The 13,188-nt window shown below is 42.3% G+C and overlaps 1 protein-coding gene across 1 annotated transcript in view; it reads left to right on the top strand.

The window, feature by feature from the left end:
• The first annotated feature begins 814 nt into the window (after positions 1–814).
• The window catches only part of UTP6 (UTP6 small subunit processome component), a 391,901-nt gene continuing 379,527 nt past the window's right edge, over positions 815–13,188 (top strand). Inside the window, exon 1 of the mRNA XM_086930881.1 lies at positions 815–1,026. Coding sequence (XP_086787007.1) covers positions 935–1,026 — 92 coding nt within the window. The 5' untranslated portion in view covers positions 815–934. The remainder of the gene's footprint in view (positions 1,027–13,188) is intronic.

Raw genomic sequence — 13,188 nt, 5'->3', positions numbered from 1 at the left:
CTTTTCACTCGTCACTGTCGTGTCCAGGTTCGACAGTTTGTATTACTAGTGATATTGGAGCCCTTGATAGCAGCTACTCTTACTTGAACACTAATGTTATTCTGTTACAGTTTATTGCACATTAAATTTTCCCTATAAAGTAACTTTTTAAAACGTGGAATATTCTCGAAAAAGAATAAAAAAAGTTTTCCTTCACAAGTTTGAAATAGAAAACGCAATACGCATGCCTCTGAACATTTCAAGCCTCCGAGACGCAGAGTAAATGGACTAGGACGATGAGTATTAAAATTAAAAGAGAGAAAGCATGTTTGTAGTGTTCAGAAAGATTGTATTGAAAAACTAGTGTGTACTGGAATGGGAAAAGCTGCTATTATTTACTTCCGGGACAATTTAGACAAGAAGGAATTAGCCGACCATGCACCTTTCTAACGCATGCGCAGTATGCTGATAGACTGTGCGTGATAGGTGACATCGAAATAGAAGACCGACACTTTAATTTGTGGCTAGTGTTGCTGGGCGCAATAATGACACCGATGTTTCACCTTTTTAAGCATTTTATTATTCACAAAACGAAAAGCACAGTAATTAGTTGAAAGGCTGTATTAATTGCACTATCCTCACCCGTGTTGTTTATTTGCGTGGTGAGACACTTTTTTAAATACAAAGCGGATTTATTTGCAATATAAGTTACACCACAGTTCAATTCATACTCCAATTCGAATCAATTGGAAAACGGTACATTTTAAGATGGCGACCCATTTAGAGCCCTTAATAGCCTGTATTACCGTCACACCTCTTTCTAGCTCTACTTTTTACTTTCACGTGTGTGATCACCGGTCATTTCCCATCTTTAGAAAGAACAGCCCGATAGTCGATACTGTATTTAGGAATACTCACAGAAAAGTCCTTTGTTGTATTGAGCAAATACCCCGGCATGGCTGAAGTAGTGCAGCAGCAGATCGAGGACCGAATTCCCGAGCTAGAACAGCTAGAGAGGGTCGGTCTGTTTACCAACAAGGAGATCAGGTGAGGGAGCAACTCTGCAGTGCTGTCGGATGAATAAATGTTGCTTACAGCATTTTCATGTAAACAAATGGTTACTCTTTATTGGAGCAATGCTTGCTCTAACAGCCAACTGTATACCTTACACCAATGTCTTGTTAAATCTCTCTACAAGCCGATTCATGTTGGGAGAATATAAAGCGGGTTTAATACGTTGAATACCTACATTCTTGAAATAGTTTATCAATTTGCTGGAAGTCAACTGTGTTCTATTATCAGTCCTACTGCGACTTCGCCTCAACTGTCGTGTAGTTCCTAATAGTTTACCAGTTTGCTTGAAGTTGATCCAGCGCCCCTATAGAAAATCTGTCTCATCAACACTACCCAACACCAAGATACTCACCATTAATCATAAACTCTCACAAGGCCCATAAGTAACTGAGACAAATATTGGGCAACTGAATCATGTGACCTAATTAATCAGAACTATTCACAAACTATTTACGCATTATATACAACTGCAGCTTATCATCATTATTTCTATAGAAAATAAGGAAACCATTTAATTAAGTCACTTAGGTGATTGGATCAACTGATGGTAACTAGACTAAGGTTAAACAAGACCAGCTTGTCATTTTAAAATATAATTTATTTTTCAAAGAATGAGCATCTTAAAATAAGTAACTTTATTTATTAGCAAATAGCAGATTAGCAGCATTTATTAAAGTAAAGGCACATTAAACTGATATTTCAAAACTTATTCAGAAACATGAATAATAAACAAAACGATTTTCATTTCCCTAAATCTATTTCCCTAACTGACTCACTTCATCTAGAAGGGGAAAATGTAAAGTCCATAAACCTATTATCCTTACGTGAGCAAGAAGTCCAACAGCAAGTCACGTCTCTCAGGAATCGGAAAGTGAGGAGCACCCTCTTGTCATGGGGCCAGTTTTTATACCTTTCTAACTTACTAATATTCATTAAAAGAATACTTTTCACCATCATTCTGCGTTCTGATTGGCTGTCAGTCCATATGAGATCATAACGTTTTCAATCCAAAATCGTGCCTTTCTAAAACGTCTTTGTCCTTTGCTCACAGGCGACATTAGCTTCCGAGGATTTGCAACATCTTATTAAATAACAGTTTGCTGCTTCCTCAGCTTGGCTGTTCTGCCGTTTCCTGTCCTTGGAGTTATTCAACTCGGAGCACATCTTGCACAGTTTCATTTATTTATTTTCTGATGTATCATCATTGTGGCAAACTTTTCCACGTTCTTAGCTGTGCTCGGCTCATCATGACAGGATTCCAAACACCCATTTTAAAAGCTAGGCCTCAGGCCTCTTTCTTGCAGGCTAGTATTCAAGGAAACACAAAACATTAATTAATTTGAGTAAGGAAGATTATTCTGTTACCCACCCCCTTGCTAAATATTAACCCAGTTAATTATGTTACCTAGCCATAGCACAAAAATCTGCATAATAAAAACCTTCTTCCTATAGGCCTCCAGGATTCTCCACAAGCCTTTGCCACATATAAGACACAACATAGACAAAGGCACATTTAAAATAAGCACATGCCATTAAGTAAACAGCCGCAATTAATGTTGTCAAAACAAATAGACAACACTAGTTTATTATTTTTAACGTACTTGCAAATGCAACATAGAGCACATAATGTTAAACTCATATGTCGTGAATGCATTTTAATCTAGGTTGATTAGTACATTTTCGTGCATAAACTCATTAATTTAATGAATTATTATGGAATTTTAACTTCACAAGTCGAAATATAATTCATTTCTGAACCTCGCTTCATCAAAGTCAACTGTGTTCCATTATCAGTCCTACCGCGACTTCGCCTCAACTGTCGTATAGTTCCTAAAAATTCAGATGATATCCACGTTTGTTGGATAACATAAACTAAGGGATTGGTATCAAGAGTTATTCCAGACACCCCCTCAGGATATGTCGGCCTGTAGACCAGCTAGCTCACAGTGCCACCATAACCCCCTAACCATACCAAGTAGCAAATAGTTTTTGTCAAACATCAAACATGACAACCCATGATCCTTCAGTGATTGTAGAAACAGTACTGCACTTTTCGGTCATTCACTCGTGCTCACTAAAGTAAACTGTGTTCCATTATCGGTCCTACCGCGACTTCGCCTCAACTGTCGTATAGTTCCTAAAAATTCAGAGGATATCCACGTTTGTTGGATAACATAAACTAAGGGATTGGTATCTAGAGTTATTCCGGACACCCCCTCAGGATATGTCGGCCTGTAGACCAGCTAGCTCACAGTGCCACCATAACCCCCTAACCATACCAAGTAGCAAATAGTTTTTGGCAAACATCAAACATGACAACCCATGATCCTTCAGTGATTGTAGAAACAGTACTGTACTTTTCGGTCATTCACTCGTGCTCACTAAGTCTCGGAGAGCTACACAGGATAAACATTGGGGACGTTTTCAATAAGCATTTATTGAAGCAGCGTCATCCTAGTATAAAACATATAAGTTGCGACAATCAATAGACAGAAGCTAACGTAAGAGATTACAAGCACCAACAGTGTAAATAGGAGGCAGAATTCTACCATGGTGCTGAAGTGAATATATGCGGGTATATAAACATGACAGTGATCAAGCGTACTCCTACTATGTGGACCCTACCCAAGTGTACCTAGCATGTATGTGGGTGTAAATCCAAGAATCCCCCAGGAATCTGCCTACCCCATTACCTGATGGAAGAGAATGAAGGACCCAGTCTTGGTCTTGAGTTGGACACCCCGGAAGGGATGTCTCAGACCACTGCATGTTAAAGCTTCTGCAGGCCGGGACCTCGTGTTTGTCTGTATCTTTGGAAGCGTCTCCTCTCCTTCACTAGTGAAGGTGCACTTCTTTCATACAGAAAAGGTAGCCTTAGTGGTTCTACCACAATTGATATGTTATGAGTATTATTGTGCAGATGAGTCTAAATCAATAATGTAATTTATTCAAAGTAGCCTGGTTGCCCTAGGATGAAAGTAAGCAATTACTTTTATACAGAGTATGTTAATCCTTTTATGTAAGTCATGTGCAGGGGATTTTACTAAGACTCATCATGCATAATAAAGGAGGCTAGTTTCAAGGAAACCAATCGACATTTATTCAGCACTTAACTAGGTAAAATGTCAGTGCTAGAACAGTTATGCAGGGCAAGGTAGGATGAATGTAGGTGAAAGGTTGCTTTGCTACTTAGGCCTAGATTGGGGATATAACACAACTTTCTCAGAATAGTCGATATTGCGCCTAGTCCAATCATTGTCCTCATATTGCAGATACCAACCGCAATGCTTGGATGCAGAGGCGCCTACACATCTTTGCTGCCTAGTGAATTGTTAGGGGAGGGGAAGAGGGTATCTCTGTTCCAGAATTTGAATTTACCCTGCTTGCTGCATAATGTCATCATGATTCTTTTTCGTTTGTATGCAATAAAGTGATCTTTAAAAAAAAAAGAAAGTTATTGTTCGCACATACTTTTGTGCTACTGCCACAGGACAATTTCCTCACATTACAGCTCTGTCAGTCATTCCTCTGGATCTTTATAAGCTTGTCTTGAGTAATCCTCCATATTCCTTGAATCCAATGATATCAGCCACATGGATGCTCCCTCTGGTCCTTCTCCAGCTCGTCGCTAATATGTGGTAGGATGAATAAAGGTTGCATACAAAAGTTTAATTGGTGCATCCATGTCCAGTGAAGATAGAATCCAACTAACATATAATCTCCACAGAGAACTTAGAAGGTAATTCACACATAAACAATGCTTAACCAATGAAAGCAAATATATACACCAATCATGTTAGGAGGGCAGTACTATATAAGTACCCCAAACTTGGTTAAAGAATATGGAACGTGTAGGAAAATAACCTGCCACAAACTCCAGAACTGAAGGGATGGTAATAACTATAATGGCTTATTATCCCAATTACTTAGTATCAAAGGTGCAGTCTATTTGAAAGAGAGCATGCTGGCTCATATTTGTGCAGGGTTGTGAAGTATAGAACACAAGTACGACGGGATGAAAAGAACAGGTGGGGAGCATAAATGGCAGTCTCATCAACAATGTTGTGCTCCTGAATTAATCAGAAGTGGACCTCTTGCTGGTTGGCTCTCCTTTATCATAATTTGTACAGTCTAGAAATCGTGTCAATAAATGCTATTTCTAATTTACATGCACACAGTTGTATGGCTCGCTATTTACAGTGGGATCGCCTCCTTCAGAAGATGACATTCTAAATACCTGTGTCTGGTGTTTTCTGTAAGAGTTATATTGTAAATAAAGTAGTAATATGAGAAGTGGTTATTAGCATAATCTGTTGATTTCGTTTATACCTCAGATGGTTTAGTGGGAACATGAGAAAAGGATGTCAGCCCAATTAGCTAGCACGGATTCCTCCTTCTAGAACAAGTTGGATTATACATGAATACCTGGATCTATTTGCATACAATTTGCGATTTAATTGTGGCAAATTGAGGCGATGGTGGTTGCTTAGTTCTTGAGCAGAGATCCATTAAGATATCAGCTCTCGAGAGGCTACAGTTGGGAACAGCAGCAAAATGAACGCACTGTCACGTCCCTACCACTTGCCTGGCACCCATGTCTTTATTCTTGGACGGTGTAGTGTTTGTTGTCCGTTCAATAGAGGATGTGCAGGGCTGAATGGCTTGAGGAGGGATGAGACAGAGGATAGATAGCAAGGATAGCAAGTTTATGCAATGCTTGACACACTACGTACTGGTTCCCTTGTATGAGGTACAAAATGGTAAGTATGATTGAAGCCAGATAACTGTGTGCATGTAAATTAAAACTAGTGTTTATTGGCAAGATTTCTAGAATGTACAAATAAAGATAAAGGAGAGACAAGCAAAAGGTTGAGGTTCGCGTCTTATTGATTAAAGAGCACAACATTGTTGATGGGACTGCCACTTATGCTACACACCTCAGTTTTTTTTATCCTGTCGTACTCTTATTCTATAATTCAGTAGCCTGCACAATGTCATCTTTAGAAGGAGATGAATTCACTGTGAACAGCCAGCCCCACGCATACAGTGATGTGCTTTCATAAATGTCCACAGCCAGATCCATATTCTGGTTTCTGACTTGATGTCGCAGAGAGTCCACCACTGTTCAGCCTAAGTGACATCAACAGTCTATGGCTTGGTAGTGTCACTGGGTCAAAGACTTTTTGCCATACACACGAGGCATTGAGAATTATGAAATGACAGTACCTAAAAATCAAGCTGAAGAACTAATTTGCATCTGTGTTGACATGTGGCAGCCAAATCTGGCAGTCCAACATGAGTGACACTTACTACCAAGAATCAGAAATATGATTCACCCGTTAAAGGGAGCATGCATGTTCCCTAATCTGGACTTAAACAAAGGCTACCACCAGCTCGAACTAGAGAAAGGGCATTCTACATAATGACCTTTGCAAGGCACTCTGGTTTATTTGGCTACAAATGCCTTTGTTTTTGTTGTTTCATCAGCTGTTGAGATATTTCAATAAGAAATACAATAAGTTATCCAGGAGCAGGGGTGTCGAGTTTAATAAAAATATCTACTTGTCCATGGAACAGGTTGCTTCTTAAACCTACTTGTCCTATAACAACATCCACTTGTCCACTTGGTGCTGTGTAGTGCAACAACAAATGATGGCAGCATGTTCGTTAAATAAGAGCTCTGATAATAGCCTTTCCGATTATGCCAGGGTTCATACTATAGTAAGGTCTGAATACTAGAAACTCCCTCAGTTTGCCACCTTTCCACAGCTTTGCATACTGGGATTGGAGGTAGCGGTAAGAAATAGGTTCAGGGTTGGAATGCCCTTATGAGTCTGTGCAACCCTACTAACTTGCATGTTTTAGGGTATTTACCAGCTCTTCTATAATCATTTCCCATACTGAGAAAGATAGGAAATGTATTCCTTGACCAGGGCAGAAGTAAAACTTCTTCCAGGGTTGGAGGGAAAGTGAACTTGTAAACGCTCAACAGATTATCGCATGAGCAAATCTACACATACATATTTGCTCGCGGCTAAAATGGAGTTCACAAAAGTTTTCTAGGATTATGATTTCCAGGCCTACTTCCGTAAATTTGCATGAATTCTTGAAAGCTGTAAATCTGCACTAATGCAAGGACATACACCATGGATGTACCTTTGTGACTTTAATTAGGCATTGCCTTTTAAGGTACTGCAAATATTTGCATCTTAACAGAGAGCATTCTGGGAGCATTATAAGTAGCTGCATACTGTTAAACTTTGCAAACATGTGTACACATTTTTATACTGGACCCATTTTCAGTAGTTCAGTCTGAGCTAACAACATTTCCTCGGAGCGCTCACCCTAATAATAAAGGCTTTGTATTAATGAACCATAAATACAGGTTCTTACTGCATTAATATATGGACACACATAATACCTTAAATGCAGCCAATGCACTTACCTGATCCATAATGTGGTTTTGTAAATTGGCAGCCAAGGGTTTGTGCTGTAGGGGGTTGAGCCTACTTGTACCAAAGGACAAAATAAATGTAAAAACATTTTGTGCTTGTACCCAAAGAATATGTCCTGGGCTTCGGACTATAGGAATTCCTCAACCCTGCAGGAAATACCCAACAGCTTATACTACAGGGAAGACCATTTACTTTTTGGCAGATACAAGCACGAACAAAAAAACCTCAATAAAGATCTGCCAAGTTCTTCAGGCACATATCTTGCGCTCAACAAAGCAAAATGCCTTTGGGGCAACCTCTCTGAAATTTTGAGGTCATGTTTTCTCTCAGGAAGGTATTCACCTGGATCCACGGCAGAGAAGACCTACTGTATGGCAGAAAAGAAGAGCCTTGCTGTTGTACTATCCTTCCAACACTCCCATATTTTTATATATAGCAAATTTTTCAAACGTCCATCAGGCACTACTATCCATCTCGTATGAGGGGAGGTCTGGTTCCATTCCTTGACGCCTTCATATAAAAGAAGATGGGTGAATATCAAGTGTACCTGAGACTAAGCAAAAAAAAAGGCTATCAAACCTTTCCAGATGTTTCCCGCAATGTATAAAAAGAGGTTCCAGTACTTTTATTTGGGCCCACTGCAGTTGAGCAGCTCCTCCTGGTTGTCATTAACAAATTCTTACTCTTCGCCGAAGTAATAGTTGGTCCCTGGCAGCGTCTGATGTAGTCATACCAGTGCTTAGCAAAATCTTTTCTATATCTGGCATTCTTGGGAGTCGGGTAATAGTTCTCCCCCTTCTGTGGAAAGGAGTTAAAAAATGTGGTCCCAGATTGACTTTAAAACGTCAGAAAATAATATCTTCATAGCCTCAAGTTGATGGCATAGTGAAGTACTTTTTTGCCACCCTAAAAATGATAATGCAAGTTGCCAAAATCACCTGCTGCTGCATTCTGAGACACTGCCAAACTATGGAGATAAGGCTAAATTGCGTAAATTGAAAGACCTCTGTAGATCGAACATCATAATGACTTTGCTCCCCAGATATGTATATTATCTGCCTGGAATCCGCATGCAAAACTAGAAATTATGAAATTTAACTTTGTGCAAATCAAAATTTAGGAAATAACTAGCATTGCACTAGCAAGGGGGTTCAACATGTAAATTGCTGTTTTTGTTAAATAAACACAGAAAGCACTGAGCATATTGTAACTTTATACCTGGAATTAAAACACCTTAGGAAGTATTACTTTAGAGATATATTTTTAAAAGAACAGAATTGGTTCCATATACAGGGATATTCAACTGTGCCTTTGGGAAGACTCAGACAAGTTAAGGTATTGAGTAATAAAATGCAATCAGAGTGCCCTTAAATGTAGTTTTCTTTTGTTGTTGTAATGTTTATGAATGCTTGAGATAAGCTGATAGTATTGAGTATATTAACCTATGTGATATTGCATTATTAGTGTGTATATTACTAGTTAATACACTTTGTTGATTTCATGAAAGAAGGCAGGAATTGGGCTGCCAAGGAGTGGACTGGATAGCACGTGGTTATGAGCTAAAAGGAGACTGAATCACTGTTGGTGCTGTGTGACTGTGGTGCAGAGTTGACAAGTCAAGTAGGAGGAACAGGAAGCTTATGGCAAGAGCATGAGGAGTAGGAGACTGTTAGGAATCAGAATTGAAACAGACCATGACAACAGACACAAATGATGTAGGGGCAAAAGAGGTATTCAGATAAATGGACACGAGTAGAGTCATGTGGTGCAATTAGTCTTGGGACTAGGACTAATAGAAGAGACGCCTGAGCAGTGTTAAAAGATGGATGATTGTAAAAATATTGGATAAGGTGAGCAAGTGGCTCCCGGGACAGTATGATTGGCAGGTTTTCACTTTGCTTATGTGCGACTTTTCCATGCTCACATTGTGTCTATTTCCAGGCTTTATATCTGACACCTGAATGACGCTCTATTGTGAACTAGAAAAAAAATATATTTTGCTCTTACAAATTATCCTGATTCTAGAATGGACTATTGGTGTGAGGGGCTTTTTCATCCCTTGGTGAAGGACGTGCGGCCCAGCTGTGGTGATATCTGGATCCTTGGTAATGATTTTTTGTTGTGAGCAAACATGGATCACGTGTGCACTATGACCTAAGGCCGTCACATGGATTGTGGTCTGCTTAGATCAGGAGTAGTGTCCAGAGCGTTTCCCTCTAGAAGTGCACGGCTACTGCCTTCACCTGGAGTTAAGTAGCACGTGCGCAACCGCATACTGTGTTTTTAGTTATAAGTATAGTGAACAGATCCATTGTACCTGTGACGCCTGAGTGGTGCCTCCTGGCCGACTCCAGGAAAGTTTTGCTGCTGTGTACATAACTAAACCCTTGGTCTGTATTGGTTTGTGTACAGCCCAAGGATGTATATGTGCCTGAGAGATGGTACAGGCCTGGATGAATAGCGAGAGCAGTTGCGGGCATGTGCCTGTAGGAAAATACTCTGCATTGTGTGTGATGTTGCATGAGCTCTTAGTCACATGTGTGCTCTGAAAGAGTTAGTGTACGTTGGAGACTGCACACATCTGAATGCTGGTGTGCGCCTGTAAAGGCACAATACACAGAAGACACTGGGTTCCATTTTGGGAGACCCAGGGCTTACTGGAACGTAGAGGTTCCCCCAAGACAACCTGTGTTGATTGCTGCTTTTCTGTGAGTTTGGTGGGACACTCACTGGAGGAAAGAAAGGCCAGGCACTTTGATGCACTTCATTAGGAGCTGTTTTATTCTGAAGAGAGGTCACCGCTCAAAGGTGCGTGGGCACATCTGAGGAAGGAACTTGGCTGATACGTGTATATCACTTAGGCTGACATCCAGGTGTGAACCTCTAGTCACTCCCTTGGCCTGTGTTTGGTCTATTAAGATTGGAGACTGTCCCTCAGTGGTAGACTGCTCTCTGGAGAAAGAGCACATCAAAAGAGTGGGCACTTCAAAGTGAACAACCCACGGAACATGAACTTCAATTACAGAGACACTACAGACTCTTGGTTTGGTTGACTAGCCACTCTCAAAATAACCATGCTGCCACAAGCACCTTATCTGTTCCAACCCCTACCAGTTGCGCCCCCAGCTGGCATACTTCACACTTAACAGAGGGAAGCTGATCATTTTGTGTGGGAGGGTAAGAGGCCATGTATGAGCTGCAAACAGGCCTACCGACTGGCCAGCGGTTCCCTAATTTCTGACACTACTACCAAGCAGCCCAGCTCTGTTTTTTCGGTGTAGTGGAACTATCCTGACTCGTAGATGCTCTAGTGCTTTCTTGATAGAGGTGACGACAACCTCTGGAAAATACCTTTTTTGTGTAGAGCTTTGTCTTGATATTCCTCTCCTATTATCAGAGCCATGCTCGGAGTCTGGGTCCAGGCAGCAACCCGCACTGGACTGACCTTTCCATCGCCCTTGTGCTTATATTTGGCAACTCTGAGTCCACTCTGGGACGCCATACTTATGTAATTGCAGTTTGGCAGGAGGCCGGCAGCCGTTCGGTGGGCCACATGTTTGATGCATATGGGCCCCTCTCCTTTGAGCAGCTCAAACTAGACTTTCAGCTAGCACAAACTGAATGGCTGCGATATATACAAATCAGGTGCTGGGTCAACTACCCCAAAATGCGACGTGGCGCTACGCACACACTCATCCCCTTTGAACAGATGCGGCCCGCCCCCTCATTACTGAATTATACATAATTCTACAGCATAGAACTACAGGAGCCAAGAAACTGGGGCAGACACAGTGAGGTATGAACTAGGGTGGAACCAAACACACAAGGAATGGGACCAGATGTATTTTAGGGCGAGGAATACAGTGCGCAACACTGCAAGCGGGGAGAGCGTTGTTAAGTTTGCCACCTATAGGTATTTGACCCTAGTGCATTTGAACAGGGGCAACACCAGCCAGTGCTGGAGGCGATGCTAGGCTCCAGAGACATTGCTCCACCTTATATGAGAATGTCTGAAATTCGAACTTTACAGGGAGGTGGATTTAAATGACATAGAAACACACCTTGATACGCAGATGCCGGGCTACCCTGATTACATAATCCTGGGTCTCCCGCTCAAATACTATAAGGGGCAGCAGATTGGACTTGCGGTAGGAGCAGCTCTCCAGGCCATTCTTTACCACTGGGGTATACATAGGGCTTCCCACACATTTTTTATTTTTCCCCAGAAATTTTTATTGGTTTCCATAACAGACAAACTACCTCATCTTCACATTTGTACGGCCATTACGCAGATGGCCTATTGAGTCTTACATATATATCATTCAAATCTGTACAGATAAATTTTCCTGGCCCCCCTCCCCCCTGCCTCCACCCCCCGCCAGTGTGCCTCAGCCCAATTGGTCCCTCCAATATCTCCCAGCTCCTCCTATAGTTAACGGCTCAGCATCAAAACATAACAGAGAGCAGGTTGGGAGTTCCGAAAGTCAAGCATTACTTCCCTATGTCTCCGCAGGAATCCGCTAGCATCTCATACCTGGAATGGGAAAAACTGTCCTTCTCCCGCAACCAATGAGACCTACCACCCCTCCTTTTATCCCTCATGGGTCATTCTCCCTCGTTCCCTCCCCCTGATCTAACTCTACAACTTCTTCCTCCCCCTCTTCCTCTATCCGAAGCCTGGAGCTCTGCCACCAGCGCACCCCACATCCTTGCTGTCTCAAACGCCTTCTCATTAGCGGTACGCCTAGCAAGCTGCATGCAAAGTGTCCCCTCACTACCCGCCCAATGTAAGAAACTTGCCCTCCATCTCAGATAACTGGGTCCTGTTCTTGACTTCCAATGCGTGGTGAGTTCTCTCTTCGCCATTATCAGCCCCAAATCGCAAAACTTGCTAGTTACTTTAGTGCGGGGGGTATGCGGGAACCAGAGCAGCAAGCAGGTCCCCATCTCTGCCTCTATATCCCGTCCTGTAACCCGGGACAGTCACGCCATCACCTCCTCCCAGTAGGACCCCAGCCCTGTGCAAGTCCAAAACATATGTTTAAAATCGGCCCCATCGGTGTTACATCTCGGGCATGGTGAGTGAGATCCCCCAAAATACCGCAACATTTTCACCGGGGTCAGATAGGCACTATGTAGCGTGAAAAATTGAACCAATTGGAACCTGGCGTTGCGTGTGCCCTTCCAGGTACGCCGCAATAAGTGTGGCCACGTCGACTCTGGGATTGGTTTACCTATGTCTGCCTCCCATTTGCCTTTTAGAGTGTCAAGGGGAGGTATCCGCTCAGTCGACAGCCGTCTGTAGAGGCACGTGATAGCTTTAAACGTGCCAGCCGCCATGACGACATATTGACAGCCCAAAGAAATCGGAGGTTCTAGCAACCCCATCTTCTACTTCTTTTGAATACCCGCCACGAGGGCAGCATGCAATAAATAGTCGCCCCGCGGCAATGCAAAAGTGCTTTGCAAATCCTGAAAGGACAACAGGGCCCCATCTATACAAGTCTCCCAGCATAAGGACCCCAAGCTCCTCACAGACAGCCAGTGCCGACCAGTCCTCTCCATGTGGCAGGGCCGTGCACATGCTCAAGGGGATCTCCGGGGCATAGGGGCCAGGAAACCCCGCTCGCCTCTGACTCCGGTTCCAGCACGAGCAAAGGGTGCGCTCTTCAAGTGTAAG

The sequence above is a fragment of the Lissotriton vulgaris genome, chromosome 7 (genome assembly GCF_964263255.1).
Source record: "Lissotriton vulgaris chromosome 7, aLisVul1.2, whole genome shotgun sequence".
NCBI classification, from domain to species: domain Eukaryota; kingdom Metazoa; phylum Chordata; class Amphibia; order Caudata; family Salamandridae; genus Lissotriton; species Lissotriton vulgaris.
This window is presented reverse-complemented; position numbering and strand designations above follow the sequence as displayed.